This window comes from Rhinatrema bivittatum, chromosome 5, assembly GCF_901001135.1.
Source record: "Rhinatrema bivittatum chromosome 5, aRhiBiv1.1, whole genome shotgun sequence".
Lineage (NCBI taxonomy): Eukaryota > Metazoa > Chordata > Amphibia > Gymnophiona > Rhinatrematidae > Rhinatrema > Rhinatrema bivittatum.
The window spans coordinates 351,907,949-351,934,678 of NC_042619.1; the positions used below are offsets into that span (position 1 = coordinate 351,907,949).

Below are 26,730 nucleotides of genomic sequence, written 5' to 3' on the forward strand. Positions count from 1 at the left end.
GCGCCTAAAACAAAATATAAAACGAAGGGAAAAAAACCAAACAAAACAAAAGAACAATTTGCAGCTGCACGCCACTAGTGGGCAGCAGGGGGTCTCTGTTAAGGGTGGCCTGGGTGCTAGCCCCCTCCAAGCTTTTCTGTTTATTCTCGAAGTTTGGGTGAATCGTCTCTCACCTGCTGCTTTTTCCACGTCCTGGGCCGAGACAGGCAGGTTTGCAAACTCTTGTCTCTGCTTTCCACGGTGGAAGTGCAATCTTCCTCCTCTTTAGCGCTCCACTTTCTCTGCGTATCTCAAGCGACATCAGGAGGCCTGGGTCCACGCAGGCTCTGGGGGTTGCTTCGGGTTCCGAGGGGAGCATTTTCTCTAATTTCTTACAGGATCGCTGAGGCAGATAACAGACCGAGTTTATGGGAAAAGCATTTCATTCCTGGGTGGAAAGGTTAGCCTCAACCTGGTATTGTTTTCTCAGTTTTTTAGGCGATATTTACTTTAAGTCCATATCAGGACAAGTTTACTGTGTGCCTTACATGTGTACATAATGTACTTAAATTCACTTTTAGTGTAGGAGCGCTTGAATGAAAACGGTAAGAATGGAAACTATTGTTTATAAAGCGCTATTCATTCATTTCTTTTCTTTTAGAGGCGTTTATCGACAGCACATTAGGAAATCTTGCCAAGTCTTTCCTCACATAGCATTTGCTTTGCTGAGAGAAGAAAAGGATTAATCCTCCCATGAGAGAGGCCGGCCCACAGACTGTTTTGTTTCACAGCCCACTCGTCCCGCCTAGTACTCAGGACCGTGCTCGGTGCAAAGGGCTGAGCTGTATCAGTTGCTGCTCGGCAAAGGTAGACTTAACCCCTGTGGTGGGCGAGGAAGCCCGTGCTCGCTTTCAGCCATGACCTCCCTCCTGCAGGACAAGCTGTACGAAGTCCAGCGCCAGGCCCCCTCTCCTAGCAAAGACCTTCACCACTTCACCATTACCAGGGGCGAGGTAAGTGCCCTCTCCCAGAACTCCCTTTGCCCTCCCATTGCAGTTTCTATTGGCGGCCGTTCCGCAGAAACTTGCACCCGCTAAGTTATTCACTTTCCAGCGGGTGGGTGGGCTGGGGTGGGTGGGTGCTGCTGTTTTGTATATTTTCTAATGGCTTGCATTTTTGTAGCTGTGGGTGCATGGGCGAGGTCATAGTCAGGGCCATTTACTGATTTCCCGGGATAGAAGGGCAGTTTGAAAATGGCTCATGCACAAGCCCACTAAAAGTATGTCTGGGGGGGTGGTCCCAGAATGCCTGTGCTTTTAGCCATATCAGGAGGTAATGTTCTCGGGGGCGTGTTTATGTCAGGGGAGGGGGAAAATAACGCACATTGAGATTGTATTTCCCAAGATACGTGCGTTGTTTTCCATTCAGATAAAAGCACGGTGCCACCGTCCATCTCCGCAGCAGTTGTGAAAGTGAATATACGCGCTCGCGTTCTCTTTGAAAACTGGCGCAGAGACCGCTGGTGAAGAGCGCTTACAAAGTCTGCGGCAATGTGGGCAAGTTTGAAAATTGCCTCAATATTGCCTAGAAGCAATATTGAGGCAATTGTATTTGCGCAAGGCCAGATTTAAGATTACGGGGCCCATAGGCAGAAGAGTGGGCGTGGTGGGTTTTTGCACTTGGGGGGAATGCTAGATTTTGTGTGCCTTCACAATTTGGCACCCTAGGCACTGTCCTATGCCTAAATCTGGCCCTGGCTTTGCCTATAGTGTATAAGCTGTCCTAGGGATCCACCGCAGAATGGGTAGATCGACATTTGTGGTTTTTCTTTGTAACTGCTACTGCTTTAGGCTTTAGGTCTGTGGCGGGAGCAGCGTCAGTCGGTCACACTAGCATTTAACAGGTTTATGGTGCACTCGGCGCTACGTACAGGTGGCAGTGGGGGAAAATGTACGGTTGGTTGCACCGAGTTATGCTCAAGCAATGGAGGAGGGACGCAGCAAAACCTCAGCGTGTTAGCCACATGAACGCTCTGGCGGTTTGGGACTGGCGCCAGCTCACCCAGCCCCAGTCATTGTAATGGCATGCACCACTGCTCCCTCCGGAAATCCCGGCCACTAAGGGTGCACACAAGGCCTCTGCAGCACTCCCAGCCTCGGCCGACCCGGGCAGCTGAACACCTGACCTGGGTATTGAACCCAAGGCCTCCGCTGCAACCCTGCCCGTGAGCCACCGGACCACAGCCAGCCTTCTGTCTTTTTTTGCCACCAGTGTTATTAATCTATTAAAGAATATAACTGGTGCGCAGCCTTGAAGAGTTTGTAGTTGGACTACACATTGAGATTGTTCGACCCACATTTGGGATTTTTTTTTTTTCATGTTTTTGTACCTGGGAATGATTTCCCTCTAGTTTTTTGTGCTTGGGATATTTTGCTATCTTTTTTGCTTGTTACATGCTGGAGCCCCATTCCAGCCAAGGAGATTCCCCGCACGGATCCTGGTGCAAGAGAGCCTAGAAGAGAAAGTAATACACACACCCTATGGACGCACCTTTCCTTATTTGCATTGCCATCATTTTCCTGACGCTGTTTCTGAGTTTTGGAATTCCGGCTCGGATCATTTTCTTCGAGTTGCGGTAAAGACTTTATTTTAAACTCCATTTTTTGGGACTCCTGTTCTGATTTTTCCTACTAATCCCAGCGCAAGAATTGAATGGATGGACACTGGTTTGAGTCTTTGTCCTTGCCCCCTTGTCTTGGTTTTGGCTTCGTTGCTCTTTTTCTGGACAATTTGGCACCTTCTGGAGATTCTCCGTCTAGAGCGTGACGCAGGGCACTGATTGCGAGTGAAAGCGCCAGGGGCCCCGAAAGACATTCTTTCTCCCCGTTCGGACTTGAACCTGACCCTGTAGCACCCCTAGTTGAGGATAAAGCACCAAAACGGGAGATGGGGCAGCACTGGTGAGAGGCCCTCAATAGGAATCTGGTAGCAGCAAGAACCCTTTGCTTAGAAATTGATAACATGTCGCTGATTTATTCACCCAATAGGCTGCACTCTGGATAAAAGGCGCCAGGTGGGTCAGCGTTGTGTGAAAAATGGATGGAATATTTCTACATATTATCAGAGATGGCTCAGTATTTAAATGTTCCAACTGGAACTAGTCCAGATGCCGTCAGACTTGGTTAAAAAAAAGTGGGCCTGCTTCCTCTTAAAAGCAAAGCTTATCTTTTAGGCCTAGTGGAAGGTAACAAATCAAGCCAGCATAATGAGAAAATGTTGAATTATCTTTCTGAACAGTAAGATACAGGATTGCCTACAAACGGAAGTGTTATCTTCTGCCTCCCTTATGTAAGAGTGGAAAATAGAAATTTGATATCTAATGCTATTGGATGAATGGTCTATAACTTGAGAAGAGAAGAAAGGAAATATAAAAGCAAACATTGGTTACCCTGGTTGCAGTTAGTTCAACGGACAAACGACTCTGATGATACCTATCAGCACGCTTATTAAAAGGCTAGTCTGACAGAGAAAGGAGCAGGAAGAAAGTGCATGATAGTTTGCTGAAACTTGATCCTCTAACGCTGCAATATTTCCAGTCTATTACTTTGTAGGCGCAAACTAAAATCTTAGTAGAAAAATTAATTTAAAGAAATTGCTTGTGAATCGGTTTTAACCTGTTCTGCTAACCGCAGTGGCACTTCTTTTATTCTCCAAGAATAATCTAGGCTGGTTAAGAAAACTTTTTTTTTGTTCTGAGGTAAAACCCCCAAAATATGTTACTTACTGTAACTGGTTAGGCAGGAAAGAGTCAATGTGAAAGAGCATTCTTCTGACGGCATGAAGTCTAGCCCCATATGCTAATCTAGTACAAGGTGAATAGGGCCATTTATAGCCACAGGATATTCTGCAATACAGTGACAAAAGAAAATCCTTCTCACTTCCAAATACAACACCTGAAACCTGGCACCAGTCCCTGGATGCAAGTGATTGCATCTCTTATCTGAAATTATTCAGTATTAATATCCATGGTTACCTTTGCCAGACAGGTCCATAACTTCAGCAGCATGAGCAAAGAAGGCCTTCCCCTGACATTTCAGTCCCTCTAACTTCAGAGGATGCTCTTGTATTTTGTTCGTTATTCTGGGGATAAAAGGTCAAGATCCCTGTAGGGTTCATTGATAGACTTGTACACTATACTTGCCCCATCAATTGTCTCTTTCCTAATAAACATGCCCTTTTTGAGGATCGCTTCCTAAACATGATCCCCATGCTCCAGATACTACTGGCCAAGGACCTGATAAAGTAGGACAACATTTTTTTGCCCCTTGCTTTTCCCACCCATTGAGTGCACGCCTACATGTGCCTTTGTTTGGCTGCTACTTCTTTAGACACCCACTCCACTTTTATCTTGTTTTCCAGGTTATATGGAGATCTTGGGGTGTTTCTGTCCGGGCCGAACACAGGAGTTCTCTTCCAAGACCAAGAGAAGTGAAGAAAACTCACAGTGAATTTTTGATGGATGAACAGTTACACAGCAAGTATTGAAGTGGTGTATCACACTTAAGAGAAACATGACAGTCCACTCTAGCTAATTCTGGTTATGGTTTATATAATTTGGTTGACTTGGGTCCTAGAGCTCTGCCTTTGCAGTTCAAATCTGAACCTAATTGGTAATGGTCTTATGCCTCGGCCATCAGTGGATTGTGCAAACTGGTGAGCAGTCTGAGTCCAACCAGGCCCGGATTTAAGCATAGGCGTTCCAGATTTTGAAGGTCCCAAATACACAGGTTAAAGAGGAGTGCAGCAAATATACCAGGGAAGAGCCTGTACCCACCGTCCACTTCAAAAGCACTGCTTTGGCACCCTGGAACTCTGTGGCAGGCCTTGGGGGGGGGGGTGAAGGGACTTCCGCCATTTTGTAACTGCCGGGGTCTCCCGCTCTCCCTCCCTCTCTTCAACCCTGCCTATGGGTGCTAAAACATTAAGTCCGCCCCTAGGTCCGGCTGTTATCTGACAGGCGCTGACGTCACTGAACCCACTGTCACAGTTGTTACTAGTTGGAGCCCTAGTAGACAACGTCAACATGTAAGGCTGTGAATAGGCCCATAAACTGATCTGCTTTCTCCGTTTTAAAGCTGGCTTCTTCCAGTAATGCCTGCACAGTGCGATGAAAATTGAACTGCTGTTGCCTGTGCTGTGGTAAAAGTGAAGATTTCTTGATTCCAAAGCTGTCGGCACTTCCATTGCTTTCCTGAACACTGCATTGTCACTAAGAGGCCAAAGTATTAAGCTGCTCGCATTTCTGCAGAGTAGTTGCAATTTTGCACCTCTGATTTTGCTACTGGGACTTCTGTGCAAATGATCTTAATAGCAAAGTTATGTGCACGATTTTCTTCTGGGCGACTTTGCAATAAAGATAATGACACCTTATTCAGGTGTCCTCTTTTTTTTTTCTTTTTGTGAAAGCGCAGGCCGGTTTTCCCAGAATTCATCAGTGATGAGCTGCTTTGCATGCTTGTGCGTCGTGGCAGCTGATTAATGGTGAATTGAAATAAAGTTTCATGCATAGCAGGCTATGTACATAATGAAATTAACAAAGTCCATTTTGTGCACAGGGCCTGATTTTAAAAAGCATTTACACATATACATACACTTTACTCGTGTAAGTAGGTTTCTGAAAATTGCAACAATATATGCCATTGAATTATCCCTAGGATACTCAGATGTAAGTATACTTTACGTACATAAATGGCTTTTTAAAACTGCAGCCCTGCCAAGGGGTCTTGAGAACTGGAAAACTCGTGATTACTCCTAAACATAAAGGAGGTAACTTTCAAAAGGTTTTAACATGTGTAAAACTGGATTTTTACATATATAAATGGGCTTTTCAAAATTGTTACTTTTATGCACATAACTCCTTTGAAAATTCACTCCACAGGGCTGAATTTTCAAAAGGTTTTACGTACATAAATGAACTTTTGAAAATTGCTCTGATATATTCTACTTTTATGTGCCTAACTCCTTTGAAAATTCACTCCATTGAGTGCAAATGCATAGGGGCAGTTTCCAAAGAGCCTGCATAGTTGCAAAAAAAGCCAAGATTACTTTTATGCGGCATGTATTTGAGGGAAATTGTCAAAAAGAAATCTAAAAAAAAAAAAAAAAAGTCCAAAATAATTGCAGACGTAAAAAATTATTCTGGAACCAAAAAACGTCGCAAATAACCTCATTAATTTCACCTTGCAAATTTATCCCTTTCACGGAAAAACCTTGAAAGTTATAAAGGATGGACCATCAAAGCACCCCCACGGGTACTGAACTTATAATGCTTTTCAGTGTTTTCACCGCCGACGGGTCGTCAGTAATCATTGGTGGCAATTGTCAAAATGAAACCATCTGGGTAGGGTAGGTGATATTTGCAAATTAGCTATAGTGTCAAAAGCGTCCACGTTCTGTGCGGCTGCTCTTTGTGCGGGTAGTGAGGGAGGCGGAGGTGGAATAGCACAAGCCTGGGAAGCCAGTTAAAAGCACGTGGCGCTGTGGAAGCTCTGGGCATATTTGTAGCCTCGTAGAGGAGGACATTGTGCGACAGACCTTTTTTTTTTTTTTACCTTCCAGGAGGGCAGTTTTCTCAGCCGTTTATCAGGCTGATAGAGTAAAAATCGCGGGAGCGCGCGCACAGGCCACTCTCCTGTGTGCGCGACTCAGTATTTAAATGAGGGCCCGCGGTAAAAAGAGGCGCTAGGGACACTAGCGCGTCCCTAGCGCCTCTTTTTGGACAGAAGCGGCGGCTGTCAGCAGGTTTGACAGCCGATGCTCAATTTTGCCGGCGTCTGTTCTCAATCCCGCTGACAGCCACGGATTTGAAAACCAGAATCCGGCAAAATTGAGCGTCCGGTTTTCAACCTGTGAGCCGTTTAAAAAAATTTTTTTTAATTTTTCATTATTTTTAACTTTTGGGACCTCCGACTTAATATCGCCATGATATTAAGTCGAAGGGTGCACAGAAAAGCAGTTTTACTGCTTTTCTGTGCACTTCCCCAGTGCCGGCAGAAATTAACTTCTCCCTTTGGGTAGGCGCTAATTTCTGAAAGTAAAATGTGCGGCTTGGCTGCACATTTTACTTACTGAATCGCGCGGGAATAACCAATAGGGCCATCAACATACATTTGCATGTTGCGGGCGCTATTAGTTTTGGGGGGGTTGGACGCGCATTTTCAACGCGCTATTACCCTTTTCTGAATAAGGGATAAAGCCAGCGCGTCGAAAATGCGCATCCAAATGTGGGTTAATAGTGCGCTCCATCGGAGCGCACTGTACTGTATCAGCCTGTATGTGGGTAGATAGCGATTTACTCGCATTGGTTGGACCATCTGGAAATTGCCCTCCCTGAATGTGGCTGGACGTACGTGCGCCGTTCCTTCTTTTTAGCTGCTTTTAGAGGGGGGTGTGCCAGGGGGACTGGTTTGGTCAGGAGCGGAAAAATGATCCCTCTGCATTATCTTACAATTAAAAAAAAAAAGCCCACCAAGAAAGGAGGTGCAAATGTCGGCATGTTCGGGTTTGTTTTTTTTTCCCCCGTGGCACATTTCAAAGGAAAAAATATGTGAAAACTTGGGCAAAGCCCTACGGGTAAAAAAAATACCCATTGATTTTGTCCCAAAACACACAGAAGTGGAAAACTGCCTTCCGTATATAAACTTGCTTCTTCCAGTCCCTCTGATTGCCAGTCCTGAGGTGGACAATGTGCTGAGAACTCGCCGCTCGTTTCCTACCAGTCTGGCCCTGAGTTGCCTGCTGAGGCACTGCTAATGCAATACCCAGTGCACTGTTGCTATGGGGAGGTCCCGCTGTGTGTGTCGTCCTTTCAAGTTATTAGCTTCACGGCGACTTTTGAAAAAGCTTTGTAATGTTTGTGTGTGTGTGGTGGTGCCGCAATAGCATTTTTTTTTTTTTAAATAACCTCCTACATCTATCTGGCCTGGTGTTTGTCTAAGGAGCGGAAACCTTTTAACACAGAAGAAAGGAAAGGCCGCTGGGGATCTCGCCGGATGGCGCCATGGTGACATTTGAATAGAAAAATTACCTTTTGCTCGCTCACCGGAGCGTTTTATCAGACATGCCCGGGCACTTCCCCTCCACATTTAGAGCGGGGCCGCACAGATCCAGAGCCTTGTGTCTTTCTCAGTACCGAGTGCAGCCGGGGGGACAGGGGCTAGGCAGGGACCTGCTGTTAATACCTGGCTGTTAATTCTGGCTGCTTTTCTGGCCGTGAGAAAAGCCGCTCGGTGTGGCTTGCTGGAAACAACAGTTCATGATTCTCACTTAACCGCCGGTACCGTCCGCACCCGCTTTTGCCGGGTCACTAACGCCGTAAGCCATGCGGGGGGAAAAAAAACCCAAAAACTGTGCAACGCACGGGGCGAATGCAAATTTTTTGGGAGGGGTGGGATCGGGGAAGAGATTGGGCGGGATTTAGTTAAACGAGGGGGGGGGGCGCTATCGCAGGGTTTTAACGTCGGAAATAACTGTACCTTTTTTTTTCCCCTGGCGTTAGGCTGCGCGATGTGCCCGAAATGGCCATCAAGCTAGGGTGAGAGAACATAGTAGAAGTTTCTTCTTTTTGAGATTTTCCTCACTCTGAATGACGTCAAATCTTCACCAAGGTGTGCTGTGCTGTTTGTACGTCTTACTTTACATGCAAAACTGGCCCCTAACCCCTAACCACCACTAACACCTCACCTCGACCCATTAGGTGGCCCTCCTATAGAGATATAAGTAGATATAAGTACTTCCCTACTAGGAGAGCCTTGGATATAGTCTCTCTCTCTCTCTCAGGATGTGAAAATAGGGATTAGTGTGCTAAGTTGACCACACCATGCAGTAATACCCCTGTGCAGTTATTAAATAATAAACACCCCTTTTTGTCATCCGTGCATTAGTAACACTTTTTGGTGATTCTAGCTATTGGTTTGCAATGCGAATCCGTTATGAGCTTATGTGCATTAAACCAGGTTTTTATGCACACCCGGGATCTGGGTGCCCATTCTTTTACGTGAACCGCAGAGACGCATTCCAGGGGGGCGGGGCAGAGTTGAAACGCGCATAAAGGTGAACTTTAAAAGCCCTCTGCGTGTCGAAGCCGAGAGGTTAGTTCGTGTCTCGGGCCGCCACGCGGATTTTAAGAAGCACCCGAGTACGGGCCTATCCCCCAGCACGTGCACGAATCAAAATGTTAAACAGGGGTGGAGCACGGGCAGGGCATGGGGGTTCCCTTACCACGTAACTTTAATTCTGCAGTGGATGGCGTATCAGTTTTAAAATAAAAATAAAATAAAGGGCCAGTCAGCGGGGTTTGAAGGGTCACGGAGGAAGCGGGGGTTAGGAAGTCGGGAAACTTTACCTGGGAAAACTGGGAATGCACTGGGGAAATTGGTAATTGCGTCGGCGCACGTATCGAATAAAATCCCCCATTTACGCGGTAGAGCTGGCATTTGCGCGCACGAGCGAGCGTCCGTACAAAATTGCACGCGCACGTGTGCACGTACAGCCGGCCTTTTATACCCCGCACGCTCGCATATTCGCGCATGTGCTATGAAATGGCCACGTCCATTTGCACGAGCCGCCCTATGCGCGCACCTATACGCCCGCGTGGCTGTTTAAAAGTCGCCGTCATAATTTTTTTAATTTTAAAAACCGTGAGCTGAACTTCAAAAGGATTTGTGCGTATCGAACTGGGTTGTATCAGCATAAGTTGGCGTCTCAAAATTGCTACTTTTATGCGCGCGATCCCTTTGAAAATGTGTCCTGTACGTGCGAGATAACGCGCTTTAGTTCTACCCTTGGACGAGGAGGCGTAACTTTACACAAATTAATTCATGTGCACACTGGGTCAGTCACCTGAGAATTTTTTTCAGAGCGAACTTACATGCTTAAGCTCTGAAAATGCCGGTGTATAAGTTCCTTGCAGAGTACAGCTCTACCCGCACAGTTATAAAGTTACCCTCCTTACATTTTGGATCTTCCTCAGCCTAATACTGCTCCTCCTTTTCCTAGTTCTTAATCATTCTCCCCTTCTAGTTGGTCTCTTTCATCCCATCCTCACCATTCCTGGTTCCTTGCTTCAGGCTTCCTCCCTTATCTTGTTAATTTCTCTTTTAGTCTTCGCTCACCTGCGGCACTGGTAGAGGCTGTGCTTGCTGGGTCTGTTTTCATGAGCACGGGCAGTGGTCGGCCTCTGCTGCAGTACTGACGGAGCTGGCGGAGGTCAAGCGGCACACGCGCCTTTCTCGGGGGGCCCTGACCCCCTCTTGCTTTGCTCCTTCGGGCCAGGTCATGGCGTCAGGCCTAGGTCCGGTCTCCAGCCTAGGCAGAGGCCCCGGGTCAGGACCTGGGTTTGAGCAGAGTCCCCGGCGTTGGGATCTGGCCTCCGGGCTGGGCCGCAATGTCAGGCCTAGATCCGGGCACCGGCCTAGTCATAGGGTCTAGTGTTAGAGGTCGTAGTCTCGACCTGCACAAGCCCGAGGCTTCGGCCTAGTCCGAGACGACGGATCCCCACCGGTCCGGGTGAGTGGGGCCGAGGGGGTGATCCTGGACCCAGTGTTATTTCGGGAGGGTGAGAGGGAGGGCTCGTCTTCGCTTTTCGGCCATTTTGAGGGTTGTTTTTTTTAATTGCTTGGTTTGGTTTGTTTACATGAATGAAACGAATCAAGCAATCTACAAACTGAAATTTGTGGGGGGAAAAAAAACCTCTTGAAAATGAACCGAAAAACGAAAACACATTTTTTTTTCCCCCTGAACATCCCTATTAGTTAAGAGAAATCTTCAAGTAGTTCATGCCTCAATGAAAGGGAGCGCCCAAGAGCAACAGCCGGGCAAGTCGCTGTGCAGTTTTGATTAGGAAGGTACGACCTGAGGCCCCGTAGCCTAGACGGGCAGAAAAAGTGCCCAGCATACGAAATGTGATTACAGTAAAAAGAATGGATTGCTTCCGAAAGAATGAGATTGTGATTTTATTTTTTTTTTTTGCAACAGAAAACTGTGTCTGTGAAGTTCCAGAGTAAAGAAATAAAAAAAAAAACCACAACCAAGCCTGCAGATGTAATGTTTGGTAACCTAATAAGGAACTGCATGCGGTTTGAACTTTTGAATTCTTCTGAGTCGAGCTATTTCCCTGTTAGGAACACATCCCCCTCAAGTGTGGACTGTTTATTAGGCGGATTGCGATCCTTTTAAGGCCCCGCGGCTTTATCCTGTCCCCCTGTTTGCAGAATCTGCACCCCCCCCCCCCCAACAAGTGGATCAGTGCTCAGCAGGGCCGGGAGCTGTGACCCCTTTCCCAGGAGATTTACGCTTTAAAATGACAGAAATTAGCCTGCCCAACCCCATTTAGCTCAAAAATACAGACCTTGATGTTTCCAAGCAGCTTCCTTTAGTTCATTAGCTAATTAAAAATCATTAAGGCTAAGCAGCAAAAACAAACAAACAAACACAGAATTAAATTGGATCCCTTCAGAAGGATTTCCCCCCCCGTTTTATAATAATGGATTTGTGCCTCTTCATCGCCGTATAATTCTTAATTAGTTTTAAATAATGGCCACATAATCACCATTTAAACACAGCCTGATGATACAAAAACAAACAAACTCCGCATTGTGTAATAACGTTTCCCCATCTATAAAGCTACTCAGTTCCTGCTTTGTAACATGAAATAGTTGCATGGTTCGGCTGTCACATGGGAAGACCGCTTCGTCTCTCCCACGGAGTTTTGCTTTCACCCGACTTATTCTGTCCTTCGCTGCGTTGCAGAGCAAGTGAAAAGGATCTTTGGAAACGATGTTCTGCAGTACACGTTGAACCTGTGCCAGGGGCACTGTGATTTCATTGTCCGCATGCCCGACTACCTGATCGTACGCATTCTGTCATTTCTTGATATGGATGACATCAAGCAACTGTCGAAGACTTGCAGAAAGTTTCAGAAGGTAATTTCTCACTTCCAGTACAAGATGGATTTTTTTTTTCCCCCTCTCGTGATGTGGGAAGGAGGGCTCTTGTTATGCGTTGCTGGTTGTGGTGTCATACCACGATCAGCCGCACTCACCTGTGGCCTCCCCCTCGACGCCACCAGCACTTCCGGACCACTTCCGTAGGTTTGCGCGGGCACTGCCCGACGCCCTTTGAAGGCCCTGCCACAGGAATCCCCCTAGCGGGTGCCTCCTAATGACATTGTGCGGCTGGATATTTAAACCCAGCCGCGATTCTTCTTCCTTGCCTCAACAAACGTGTCTTTTGCCTCATCCAGCTTTGCCCTCCAGCCTCGCCCTGTCTCTGTCATCTTGTCTGTCCGTCTTATCCTTGTCTTTGGAGTCTTGCCATGCCTTGTCTCTTGGTCTTGTCCTGTCTGTTCCCCTCTGTCTTGTCTGTCTTGGCCAGTCTCTCCGATTCTTCTGACCTCAGCCTTGGACTCAGACATACCCCTTGCCTGTCGCCTGGACCTGACCCTAGCCTTGATCTTGGACTGCACCTAGTCTGCCACCAGCCATGATTCTTGGACTCCCTCTGGACTCTGCCTAAGCTCCCTGAATTTCTAAGTCCTACCGGCCACTGGAACCCAAGAGCCCAACCCGTGGGGGAGGCAGCCAGTTCCGGTGAAGCCTTAGCCTGTCCTGTAACAAAGTGCAATCTACAGCTGTTGGCACAGGCCTTGTGAACCCGCCAATGATTCAGAGTCAACTGTGTTGTAGCAAAAAGGACTCATGCTGATGCCGTACCTTACAGCTCTGAAGACCCTCCTATCTATGAAGGGCCAGACTCTCCAGGATGGTAAGCCTTGACTCTAGAGTAGTGGGTTGGGGGTGTCAGAGGGGGCTTGGGGAGTCCATCTGCCTCTAGGGCTGGGGGCTGATGGCTCCTGGGAAAAGAGGATTATTTTGTCTATCTGAAGGATATGACGGTTTCTGGCAGGGGAAGGGGGCTGGGGAGGCAGGCAGATTCTCATCCCCTGTGCTAACCGGTCCCAAGTGACAAGGCCGGTTGGCTTGGAGGATTTCCCAGCAGCTGGTGTGGAAGTTCACACAGAAAAATAAAACATCCATGTTAGTACCAAGACCACCAGGGTTGGTGGAAGCACTAGCCAGACTAGGCAACCACTTAGAGCAAGGCAGGCTCAGGGGCAGCAGCCTGGTACTTCTACTGGCCCAGCTCTGAGGTCACATTTAAGCAACAGAGTAACCTCAGGACCGGGGGCTGCTGGCAGGACTTTTGGTCTGCTCTCCACCCCCACACGCAGGGGCAGGAAGTGCCCATTGGCTCCCGCAGGCCGGGACAAAAGGATTCCCCAAGGGAGAGCAATGTCAGCCAGCCTTCATGGCCACAGAGCAGTGACATCGACAGCCCAGGTGGTCCAAGAGGCACAGTGTTGGCCTGGGCACACCCAGTGGTGAAAGGAAGAGCGAGGAGCATGGCACAGGAGTAGCCTTGGTTGGACCCAGAAGAGAGAGGGAGCAGAGATTCTGGGACCGTAGGCCTGCCCAAGGAGGCTGCTACTACCACTGCTTCTGTGTTCCAGAAGAGGAAGAGAGTAGCAGAGCATGAGCGAGTGTGTGTGTGTGTGTGTGTGTGTGTGTGTAAAGGAGAGCCTGAGTGTATCTGTGTGTGAGAGCAGGTGTATGAGAAAGCTCATGTGTGAGAGTGGGTGTGAAATTGCGCGTGTCACTGAGCATGAAAGCATGCGTGTCTGTATAGGTCTGTACGTGCTTGCTTGCGTGAAAGCATGCGTGTCTGTATAGGTCTGTACGTGCTTGCTTGCGTGAAAGCATGCATGTCTGTATAGGTCTACGTGCTTGCTTGCGTGAAAGCATGCATGTCTGTATAGGTCTGTACGTGCTTGCTTGCGTGAAAGCATGCATGTCTGTATAGGTCTGTACGTGCTTGCTTGCGTGAAAGCATGCATGTCTGTATAGGTCTGTACGTGCTTGCTTGCGTGAAAGCGTGCTTGTCTGTATAGGTCTGTACGTGCTTGCTTGCGTGAAAGCATGCATGTCTGTATAGGTCTGTACGTGCTTGCTTGCGTGAAAGCGTGCTTGTCTGCGTGTGTATGTGAGAGACAGGAGAAAGTTTGTTCCCTACCTCTTCCCCCTCATCAATGAATGGCAATCTCAGTGGAAATCAAAAGGTCCCAGGTAGGGAGAGCAGGGGATTTTTTAAAATCCTAGTTAATTATTGTATGAGCTGCTTTGAAATATTTTATCTCCACTTACCTTTCATTCTGTTCATTAGCTATTTTGACATTTTTTTTTTTATTAGTAAGGTTTTTCTGTTACGATTGTTTTTTGTTGTTTAATGTTGTTTGATGTTTTATGAGGCATGGTGATGTTTTGTTTTTTTTCCAGTGTTGCACTGCCACACAGAGTCTGGCTTCATGCCGTTTCCAGTTCGGTTTTTGTTTGCACACTTTTATTTATACTTTATGGTCTCTTTAGTCTGTATTGGGTGAGGGTCTGACTGTGCTTTGCATGTGTAATCAAGGTGAGGTATTCTGTTACCATGAGGTTTCTTTGTAGGGATCTATAGCAGTCTGGCTTATTCTGTTTTCCTAATAGAAGATGTATTGGTGTTTTAGAGCCTGGTGTAATATTTGCAGTGTTGCCTTTTAATAGGTAGGGTTGCTGCTGTTTGAGTGCTGGCACTTGGTACTCTTTTGGTATATTGTAATTCAGTTTACTCATGGCCTTCTGAGGGCCAAGCTTAGACCAAATACAATACAATACAAGTCCAGATATTGAGAGTAATAATTGACTACTATAAGTCTTTCTATTAACCTCCCTTTCTATTAACCTCCTCTTTGTAACTAGGGAGGTTAACAGCAAGATTTATAATAGGGCTAATAGCCTGTGAGTTCCAAGCGTCTCTTTTCCAGGGTTTCCTGTTGCTACCATAGTAGTGCGCATGAATATAAAATCTATGTTGTGATTATTTTTACCTGAGAATCTCCTTTTTCAAGTAAAGGCATCATTTTTAATTGTGTGGGGAGGAGAATGGGGGGGGGTGCAAGGCTGCACGGTTTGTGAGGACGCCTAATTCTCTTGCACTGGCCCTGAAGGCCAAGCTATCGAGAGAAAGTTTTAGAATGCTCTTGTTAAAATGCATTTCATAGTACGTTAAGCACCATTTTACTATTCACATTTCAGTTTTACTGAGCTGCATACTGAAACTGTTTTATATATATATATATATATATATATATATATATATATATATATATATATATATATATATATATATATATATATCTATCTACACAGGTAGAGCTCCCCCATCCAAATCCTCTACTTAACAAATCTACAGTACCACAAGCCAAAATTAAGGGGCTTGTCACATACACTTTGAGGCAAAAGTCCCACCGTGGATTTGGCTTTTATCAGTTTTTATTCTGTGCATTTTTATTTATTTTTTTTGCTTCATTCCCATAGTTATAGGGCAAAAATATGCTCTATTTGTATCAAAACTGTGCAAGAAGACTGACATGCAGGGGTTTTTGGGGTTTTTTAAAACATTTTTCTGTCCCTTAAGCTATTTAATTTAAGTGCATTGGTTATTTTATGTATTTTGTCATTAAAGTGTATGACGTCTGCCTTTCAGCTGTGTAACAGTGAAGAAGTCTGGGAGAAAGTCAGAATGCAACAAACGAGGCACGCTGTTAGTGTAAAGCAATGGACGCCTTCGGTGCCCGGCAGGCTGAGGAGCTTCCACCAGAAACGAGAGCCCCCGAAATGGATACAGAGAAGAAAGAGCACAATGTTTTGAAAAAGGAGCTCTGAAAATAATCCACGTACATCAAGAAGTCAGCAGATACCGCGGGACGGGTTTATTTTCTCCGCCGTCTTGATTTCTCCATATTCGCTGGTGACCCTGCAGAGACAATGGGGCATTACTTTAGATATTCCTTGCTGTTGCACATAATTCTCCAAGATTATTTTCATATCAGAATAATGCAATCTACTGTCACTATTTTGTTTCAAGATTTATGTTGTTACTACACATATCTCTATTATACTTTTTTTTTTATAAAGAAATGCCATTGGCAGATTAGTTCATGCAGATGTACAGAAATATAGGAGAACAAACAAACTGATGAAGGGACTTGATTGTTATCACTTTTCATTTTCAGAAATGTCGTTAAATAAAAAGACATTTTTCGCTTTTTTTTTTTTTTTTTCATTTGTACTACTACAAATACAAGCAAAAACCACGCGATAACATGGGCGTACGGTCTATGTACACCACTCATCCTATACAGCATTGACGAAGGCTATTCCGTTTGTTAATCTAAAACCAGATCCAGCACTCACAATCCCGTCAGCCTTACAAGAATTAAAAAGAATACGTGGAATAATCTGCCCCACCAAAAAATTTAAAAAAATCAGATACCTCTCATTCCGGTTCAGGACTCCACTTGCTCCTTCCTGGTCAGGGGAGCTCTGTTGGTGGCTCCACATGCCTATCGCTCCTCATTGGTGGCAGGTTTCCAGGCCAGTTGAGCCCTATAATGTGGCGCCACGTGGCTGGACTTCCTTTGTGGCACTGGGGGCTCCAGACCTAGTGAAGCCTTGGGTCCAGCCCTTCTCTCCGGCAATGGGTTTCTCAGTCAGGTGAGGCCTCTGGTGGTAGCATTAAATTTCTCCTTTTGCCGCTATCTACCCAAAGTTTTAGGAAATTTTGGGATTTGTTGCTGCCACAATATAATCAGGTCCCTGAGTATAACTCCTTGAAAACTAATTACAAATATGATCAATCCGATAAAATGGTAGCCCCTTCAATTTGTTTGTTGACCTTTTGTTTCTGAAATATTTTAGAGAGATGCAGAAACCATGATGTGGTATTTAATTATTTGAACTGCATGTTGGAAGTAACAAAAAAAAAAACAGCTTACCTGTAACAGGTGTTCTCCATAGCTAGCAGGACAATTCACCCACATAGATGGGCAACGTAATTGGATGGAGCTGCCTCGGAAAATAGTCCCTCAGAGCTCAGGAAGACCTCGCAGTCTTTCCAAGCCGGTACGGGAGTTCCTGTGCAGCTGATGCTGCGCGAGGTCCCTTGAGTCATTTCACGCGGCATGGGGAGGTGGAACGAGATTGTGTGGCTAAACTGACCTGCTGTCTGTGGAGAAAATCTGTCGCAGGCAAGCAACTCGGCTTACTCCGTGGATAAGCAGAACTGAGCCGAGTCACACAAATGGGGACTCCCAAGCTGAGGTCTGCAAGATAACAAAAAAAAATATTTCTTTCTTGATGTGTGATGGAGTAATTGCAAGCCAGAACAACTGGGGGAGACTTGGAGCATTTAGTTAAATAAGCTCTTGAGTACTGCCTGGCCAAAGTTAATGTCTGTGCCGAGAGTTGCCCTCTAGACAGTAATTTTTAATGAAAATGTGGATAGAGGACCAAGTAACCATTTTACAGATTCCCTAAATTGAAGCTGAGAGTGTGCTCAGAAACTGGAAGTCACTCACACTCAACGAGCCCTTATTTTATTATGTAGCTGTTGGCCAGGAATATGAAATGCAGTCAAATATGCAAGCAGAAAGCATTTTCTTCATAACTGGTAGACCTTGTTTAATCAGATTAAAAGAATCAAATAGTTGGGGCTTGGAAGAGGATCTGGAATTGAACTTTTAAAGCTTTTTTTTAAAGCACATTTGTACTGGGCCTATCGATATCCAGTATATTTTATGAGATTTTTCTCCCATTTTTTTCTGGATTATGCTGGTGAGGTTCTGACCAAGAGGGTACGTACGTTCACATGTGGTGGTCCTGCTTACCTACGTACACTGGCGTTCTGGTAAGAAGTCCAGGGGGAAATTTAAAACATTTTGGCCAGAATGTTCGGCTGACGGTGATTATGTGTCTCCTTGGTGAGCCCACCAGACAGAGTCTTGCAAAGCATATAGCATACAGCATACTCTGCGTTTATATGCAGCACATTTTACTGTAGCAATTATGTGGAATCCATTCCCATCCTTGCGCACTGGTGTAACCAGCTGTGTGCGATAGGTCTTGTGGGCTAGCTTACTTTCTCGTTAAAACAGGTCTTCACTCTGAAAAGATCTGGGACCCCTGTTGGAGATCCACTTTGATATGATATAGTGGAGAGGTTTTGGGTATTTATTGTAAGAAGGGAGGAATATCATTTTGTTTTGCTGTGCGTTGTGAAGTCAGTCCTGGTCGAAGGTATACTCTATATATTGCTTTATGCTCTGTGTATTTTTATTTTAATACTGAATTGTTTGTACACTTTGGCAATCTGTAAGGTTTCACATTGGATATGTCTGCTCATTGGTGAAATAAAAAGATAAAAGAAAAAAAAAAAGAAGCAAATAGTTGTGGAGATTTTCTGTAGGTGTTCAACTTTTCCAAATAGACAACAAAGCTATTCTGCAAGCCAACATATGAAGCACTTACTCATCTTTGTTAGAATAAGGCTTTGGAACAAACATTGATTGAACTATGGCTTGATTTAAGTGGAACTGGGAAAACACCTTAGGTAAAAAACTTTGAATGGGTTTTTAAAACTACCCTATTTTTGAAATTTTGCATATAGTAAAGTTTGATGAATTGCCTTTCTTTGAGGGTAATCAAGGTGATGTAAATTAAAAAATATCAAACATAAAACTACAAGTTATATAAATACAAGGCATAGATTCTAAATAAAAAAACAAACTATATAATAAAATAGGACAAAAACAATAACAAAAATATAAGTGATAAAAGAAAACAACTAGACACAAAAAAACAAAAAAATTATAGACATGACATTATTAAAATAACTAAGGCCTAGATTAATCAAATTGCTATAAATAGAGCAGAAAGTATCTGCGATAAAAAAAATGGCCATGGTTAGGATAATTTCCTATCGCATCGCACAGGCAATTTTCGCAAAGTTCAATACATTATCGTGTTTCGTGCCATTTTACATGGCAGGCGTTGATTTATGCTAAGCGTGTTAGTTTTTGGTTTATATATACCAGCTTCCTGCAGCTGCCCCTTTGAGGGTGTGTCAGGCATTGAAGAGAGGAGAGTTGGTGTGTTAGTGGTTTAGTGGGAGTAGGAGCTCTTTTCATTCTGTTACCTGAGTGCACTGTCAGATCTTCTGTTGTCATCTATTTCCCTTTACCTTAGTCTTTTGTCTTCTTTGTTGGAGTGAAAGTTTTGTTTGTTAGTCCAGTTTGTCTATCTTTTTGTGCAGAAGGAGTGAGAAGGAGGGGTGGGGTGGAGGAGTGGTAGTTTTAGTGAGGAGGAGGAGTGTTGGAGAGGATGCAGTGTAAGAGGCATGGGAGGAGAGGTGGGAGGAGGGAGAGGAGGTGGGAGGAAGAAGGCAGGAGTATTAGGTGGAGGAGTAGGAGTAGGGACAGGGACAAGATTAGAGGTAGGCAGGAGGGAAGGGATAGGAGGAGGCAGGAGAGGGAAGGGGATAGGCAGGCGAGTACGGCAAGAGGAAGATGGCAGGCTAGGGATAGACAGAGAGGGCAGAGGGGCCAGAAGTTGGTAGGGCAGGTGCAGGGAGGGAGGAAGGGAATGGAAAGGGGAGTGGGAGCGAGAGTGAGGAAGGGGAGGACACGTCTCTGGAAGCAGAAGAGGTACCCCATTTTGGCAGCCATTTTGAAATTCAGCAGAGGTCCTGAAGATTTATGTAATGCTCTTCAGCAGCCGGACGTCCAAGACATCAAGGGCATCTAAGGGCCAGATCTGGAGCATCTTTGCCCAGGCTGTATCCAGGCGCAGTGGCACAAAACATAGTGCGAAGCAGGTGGCCCACAGGTACCATAACATTGAGACCCAACTGAAAGCGAAGGTGTCTAACCAGAACAAATATATATGGCAGACTGGAGAAAAAGTCCAATTGTATTGACACTGATTGAAGAGCACTTCATTCAATGGCTGGGACCAGATGTCTTTGAGGGCATGGCTGAACGGCTGGATACCATGCAAGCCGGAACCGGTAAGTTTACCTCATCTGTAAATGACAAGGCTGCTACGGTTGTCCACATCATTTGGCATTAGATGCTCACATTGATGGAGATGCAAAATGCACATTTTATGCCAAATGGTGCTTGTGTACTTCTTGGCATGGGTACTTATTTCTTCTTCTTTTTTTCCATAGCTCTCACCCAAGACTCACTCAAACCCAGGCCCTATGTGATCAGATGGCAGCACACACAAGCTCTAACAATGGTAGCTACATCCTTCAATAACATGACTCAGATTCTACAATGCATGCCAGAGCCTCTATCTGTGCCTTCCCCAGCATCCCAGGACTCGATGCCCCACAGTAGTCCCTAGGGGCTACTGTGGGGCATCTAGGAAGCATAAATGTGCAGCTGCAGGTTCCAGAGCTAGAAAGTACATAGAATAAATGTAAAGTGCAAGGTGATGCATATAGGGAAAAATAACCCTTGCTGAAGTTACACAATGTTGGGTTCCATATTAGATGCTACCGCCCAAGAAAGAGATCTAGGCGTCATAGTGGATAACACATTGAAATCGTCGGCTCAGTGTGCTGCGGCAGTCAAAAAAGCAAACAGAATGTTGGGAATTATTAGGAAGGGAATGGTGAATAAAACGGAAAATGTCATAATGCCTCTGTATCGCTCCATGGTGAGAGCGCACCTTGAATACTGTGTACAATTCTGGTCGCCGCATCTCAAAAAAGATATAATTGCGTTGGAGAAGGTACAAAGAAGGGCAACCAAAATGATAAGGGGAATGGAATAGCTCCCCTATGAGGAAAGGCTGAAGAGGTTAGGACTTTTCAGCTTGGAAAAGAGACGGTTGAGGGGGGATATGATAGAGGTCTTTAAAATCATGAGAGGTCTAGAATGGGTAGATGTGAATCGGTTATTTACACTTTTGAATAATAGAAGGACTAGGGGGCATTCCATGAAGTTAGCAAGTAGCACATTTAAAACTAATCGGAGAAAGTTCTTTTTTACTCAACGAACAATTAAACTCTGGAATTTGTTGCCAGAGGATGCGGTTAGTGCAGTTAGTATAGCAGTGTTTAAAAAAGGATTGGATAAGTTCTTGGAGGAGAAGTCCATTACCTGCTATTAAGTTCACTTAGGGGGTAATTTTCAAAAGGAGTTACGCACATAAATGTAACTACTATTGTAGCAATTTTCAAACGCTATTTACTCACGTAAAGTGCATTTATGTGAGTAAATCCTATGGACAATTCAATGGCATATATTGTAGCAATTTTCAAAAACCCATTTACTCAAATAAAGCCCAGTTTTACTCAAGTAAATGCTTTTAAAAATCAGGCCCTTAGAGAATAGCCACTGCCATTAGCAATGGTAACATGGAATAGACTTAGTTTTTGGGTACTTGCCAGGTTCTTATGGCCTGGATTGGCCACTGTTGGAAACAGGATGCTGGGCTTGATGGACCCTTGGTCTGACCCAGTATGGCATTTTCTTATGTTCTTATAAGGCTTCGTTGTACCTTGTCACCGCTGGTGTGTTGGGAATAGTAACAGGGGTGAGAAGCCAGGTCATGCAACTGTATCCCGAATCTCCTGCAGCAAAGACGGAATGGCTGCATCATTCACACGACCGTGACTTTGAGATATGGCTAGCAACCCTCAGCATGCTATAAAACAGTGGAAGCATAAACCTTAAAAGTCTATTTCCCAAACCAAACTCCATACCACTTTTTTTCTGTGCCGCTAAATGAACACTTTAGCACTAGCTTAATCTGTGTCAGATCTTCCAGACTAGGAAACTGAATCTGGAGATTCCACCAAAGTGTGCCTGTCACTCCCAACCAAGCTAAGGCTACCAATGTGTAGCACTCATCAAACCCTGAAGCAGTACATCAGAGCTGCCACACATGTCAGAACAGAAAAACCTCTACCTTGTGGTATGAATGTGCAATTTCCTGGCTGCTCTGCAGTATGTCCTCCAGAGATACAAATTTGTCTGACCTGACACAGTGAATATACTAGATAAAAAAAATGCACAGGCTGCAGCTTCTGGTTTACCTGTGTGATGGGCAAGACAACTGCGCCTGACATCCTGGCTGACCCATCTCTAACAGGGCACACCTTATCTGGGAATGCTAGCACTGTGGACACTAAAAGGTTGTTATTAACCAGTGAAATTTCAACAGCTCCAAATGGGAGTGTTGGAAAAGGCAAATGTTTAGTGAACCTTTAAAAGTGTGTAGTGAGAGGAGGAGGAAATGACGTCACCTCAGAGCCGTGGTGATCAATATGGAGAGCACCGAAACATCAGCACCAGAAGAGGATAGTGCCAACTTTGTGCATGATGAAGGAGTCTTAGCAGTGCTTGCTTTTTGTATTCCGAATCTAAGGCATTGAAGAAACTCTTACCTTCTCTTTTAAGGTACTGGTCTCCTTGTACAGGTCCTTGGTGAGGCCTCACCTAGAATATTGTGATCAGTTCTGGAGACCGTATCTCAAAAGGGACAGAGACAGGATGGAGGCAGTCCAGAGAAGGGTGAAAAAAATGGTGGTGGTGGTGGGGGGGGGGGGGGGTCGCCATCAAATGACTTATGAGGAGAGGTTGAAGGATCTAAACATGTATACTCTGGAGGAAAGGAGAGGAGGTGCAGGGGAGATATGAAACAGACCTTTAGATTCCTGAAAGGTTTTAATGATGCAAAATTGACAAACCTTTTCCATTGGAAAGAAATCAGTAGAACTAGGGGTCACATAATGAAACTCCAGGGAGGATGATTCAGAACCAACGTCAGGAAATATTTCTTCACAGAGAGGGTGGTGGATGCCTGGAATGCCCTTCTGGAGGAGATGGTGAAGACAAAAACGAAGAAAGATTTCAAAGGGGCATGGGATAAGCACTGTGGATCCTTAAAGGCTAGAGAATGGAAATGAACAAAAGCGTGCATGGGGGTAACTTGCTGGTGTGGTGGTTACTACCCTTAACCAATAAGCCTTCATACTGTTGATGCAACTCCATGATTGCTCTCTGCTTTAGCGGAAGGGGGAAAAGAGGGAAAGGGGAATTAGATTCAGACAGCAACTAAAAAGGACATTGGATTTTATGGTCTGGGAAAACAAATAAGCATGGGGGTAACTTGCTGATGCGACTGTTACTAATCTTAACCAATAAGCCTGATACTTTGGATGCAACTCCAACATTGCTCTCTGCTTCAACAGCAAGAGGTAACAGGGAATTGAACTCAGACAGCAACCAACAAGAGTCCTGACTTTGACGGTGTTATGGTTATTGGTGTTTGGGTGGATCCTTGGACACTGTGGCAGCTGACCATGCCCACGGGGGGGCAGTCCCGTGAGGGACCACAGTGTCAGGCTAAAACTCTGGACAGAAAAACACAGATTTGATTCTTTTATTAAACAGTATATGGAACCACCAGAGGTGGCAGTAGTGAGTAGTGGTTGTAGAGCCCGGCTGGGCGCGTCTCTCACAGAACGCGGGAAACGGATCCTCTGTAAGCAGTGCTGTAGTGGAAAGAGACTGAGAGTTATGAGCACACAGTAGAATTAGCATTCAGAGTCCCAAGAAGAATAGGAGAGCTCCGAGACAGGGAGAGCAGGTCCTCGAGGAGCGAGTACCTGATCTCTTAGAGCAGAGAGACTCGGTAGCATTGTACTCACTAGCAGTAGCAGAGATTCCACTAGACAAGAGGTCTGGCACCGGAGCAAAGGGCAGGCCCTCGAGGAGCGAGTACCTGATTCCGGAGAAACGGTACTGTAAAGAGATGTTTCTGTATTCACAGATGGTGACTGCAGTTAGTTCTTCCAAGAAGAAGGCAGAAGTTGCAGGCAGTGACACAGGGAACATGGGCCCTCAAGGAGCGAGTACCCGGTTTCCTGATAGCACCTGAAAGAAGCAGAGAGGCCCCCGAGGTGCGGGTACCCCGTTAGTGACCCCGAAGGGTAGTAAGAGTTCCAGTTAGAGCTGGAGTGGCAGAGTAGCTTAGGAACGGAGAGCGAATCCCATCCGTATGAGTTCCGGTAGAGTTATGTTGCTAACTCAACGAGCTAGCAAATGAAGTAGGCAGATATACCCTGGATTCCTGACATCAGAACAGGGGGACGCCCCTGAAGTTCACACCAACGTGGAAATAAAGATGAGGGTGGCGTGCGTGCACGCGCCCTAGAGGTACCTTGAAGGAGCAAGGCGGGAGGCAGCACCAAAGCAGTCCGGGGACACCGTAGAGGTCGGCAAACAGACGCCGCGGCGGCCATCAGTCCAAGGTGAGCGGGAGGAGCCACAAGTAGAGAGAGGTAGGCAGGGTGAAGCCGTCAAAGACCGACGGACGCAACAGACGGTTTGGGAAACTAAGTAAGGGGGTGACCTGTATCTTGCAGCAGATGCTACCATAAGCTTGCTGGGCAGACTGGATGGACCGTTTAGTCCTTTTCTGCCGTCATTTTCTATGTTTCTATGGTCCCTCTGAACTTTTCCTGTCCCTTTCCTTCAAAGGGGAAAAGAAATGGAATTTTAGCTTAAGGAACATTTTTCCACATGCTTCACAACTGATCATGAGAAGCATAATTCATGGAAGTCCAAGCTCAACATCTTGTGTTTCATTTTGTGCAGAGCCGAAACAATTTCTTTCCCGACATTGTGAAAATTAGTCAAAGGGATAGCAGAGTTGCTTACCTGTAACAGGTGTTCTCCCAGAACAGCAGGATATAGTCCTCACATATGGGTGACGTCATGGAACGGAGCCCTATCACGGAACACTTTCTGTCAAAGTTTCTAGAAACTTTGACTGGCACACTGAGCATGCCCAGCATACCTTAATCCCTGTAGACACAGGGGTCTCCCTTCAGTCTCGTTTGTAGCAAAAGAAGCGATCGAAAAATAAAGTAATAAAATGTTCCCAGAACCAACTCTACGGGGTGGCGGATGGGTTTCGTGAGGACTACATCCTGCTGTCCTGGGAGAACACCTGTTACAGGTAAGCAACTCTGCTTTCTCCCAGGACAAGCAGGATGGTAGTCCTCACATATGGGTGAATAGCAAGCTACAGGCTGAGTCATACGTATTAGGCCAGGCAGCACTGAACATGTGCAACAGGCACAACAACTGGGGTGCTGCTGGCAAATATGAGGCAGCCTGAAATTCACACCAGGTCGTGGCAAGATGAGTTGGGTTTCATAGATGGAAGAATCTCTGGATACGGACACGTAAAAGCCAGAATGGTGTTGTTCGGCTTTGCCCAGGTACTAGCGGACTGCGAACGAGTGGAGATAACTTCATGTCGCAGTGTCATAGGTGTTGGCAGTCCGCAGCAATGGTGTATGCTATGGACTTTGCCATAGTCTTGTCGAAAAGTCTTTGCTTATCACAGAAGTAGAAGGGCCGCTCACTGATGCTGAATGCAATGCATTTGTTGAAGCAAGCGAAGAAGGTTGTGATAGCCAACGTGACTCCAGGGCAACTTTAGTAAAAAAAAAAAAAATCCAGTCAGGTGGATGACATGTGGACTGCAGATTATGCATAGAAATGCAAGTTGTATGCTACAGTCCAAGTTGTGTAAAGGTTGAGCACTGGAGTGAGTGTAAAACCTTTGAAAGTATGGACTGAGTTTCTGGAAATCAGTAACCATGTGGAAAAAAAGGGTATTTAGGTGAGTGCGAAGAAGTATCAGATCATGGCGAGTACGTCACAAGGGACGTGAGTACCAGAGCAGGGCGAGTAGATGGTTTTAGTTACTAGGAAATTTTTTTTTTTTAGTAAGATATCTAAACTCTCAGGGTCGTAGTGCAAGGACTACAGTGCTGTGTTATGCCATGGCTGATGGTTGTAGAAAGCTTAAGGTGAAAATAAGGTTGTCATGAAACGATTCTCTGGGGATGGAGTCGATCGGGTCATCCCACATACCTGTATGAGGGCCAGTGAATGGCACTGAAGTAAATTTGTGCAAAGGAAGTCTGAATGTGGACAAGAATGGGTTAAAATTTTTCTTGGACACTACCTGTTCGCTGTATTTCTTTTAGTTCATTGTAAACCGATATGATGTACCCACGAATGTCGGTATAAAAAAGCTGTCAAATAAATAAATGAATGAATAAATAAATAAATAAATAAATGTGCTGCAATGGTGTCATCTGATGATGTCATCTTCTTGTATGGCTGAATTCAATCCTGCTTGCCACAGAGAACTACGGTAGCATTCTTTCTAATTTTATATTATAACTTATTGAAACCATATATTAAACAAGTCTACAATTGTGTGGCAATCTATAAGAATGCATTTTATTTAAAAGAAACCCAGCAAATGGGACAGTAAGATTGTGTGCACCTGCAATGATCTAAACCAATTTGTGAACTGTGACAGCTTTTTGACTACAAAAAAAAAAATGCACCATCTTCCTGACTGCTGCTAGCCTCAAATCACTTTCACATGTGCACTCCAGCTATATGGAGTGCACTCTTCTATATGGAGCTGGAGTGCACTTTCACGTGCACTCCAGCTCCATATAGAAGAGAAGCCAGGCTACTGAAGAGAACACAAACATACAATACCATTTTCTGAGCTTGATTTTAACTGTTGTCTAATGATTTGCTTACATGCAGTCATTTTAGTAGAACTAATGAATTAGTGAACAGACACTGGCATATTTGATAGATATCTTTACAAAGAATGTTCAGAAGAAGAATGTATTTGTTTTCTGCAACTTGTTCTTTAAATTACCTTACGCATACTGGAAAAAAATATGAAAGGATCATTTCTCTGG

General features: G+C 45.2%; 1 protein-coding gene across 1 annotated transcript; it reads left to right on the forward strand.

Annotated features, from left to right (window-relative positions):
- The first annotated feature begins 749 nt into the window (after positions 1-749).
- Positions 750-18,328, forward strand: LOC115093018 (F-box only protein 36-like). The gene is made up of 4 exons (XM_029604610.1): positions 750-992; positions 4,399-4,513; positions 11,788-11,960; positions 15,619-18,328. The coding sequence occupies exons 1-4, from the start codon at positions 897-899 to the stop codon at positions 15,781-15,783; spliced, it is 549 nt and encodes a 182-aa protein (XP_029460470.1). The 5' UTR covers positions 750-896; the 3' UTR covers positions 15,784-18,328.
- Positions 18,329-26,730: the final 8,402 nt, after the last annotated feature.

Excerpts from the sequence above, each read along its gene's own strand:
- LOC115093018 (XM_029604610.1), top strand. The coding sequence starts at position 897 with ATGACCTCCCTCCTGCAGGACAAGCTGTACGAAGTCCAGCGCCAGGCC. Across the intron at positions 4,514-11,787 it reads GATGGATGAACAGTTACACA|AGCAAGTGAAAAGGATCTTT; the intron begins GCAAGTATTGAA and ends GCTGCGTTGCAG. Across the intron at positions 11,961-15,618 it reads CTTGCAGAAAGTTTCAGAAG|CTGTGTAACAGTGAAGAAGT; the intron begins GTAATTTCTCAC and ends TCTGCCTTTCAG.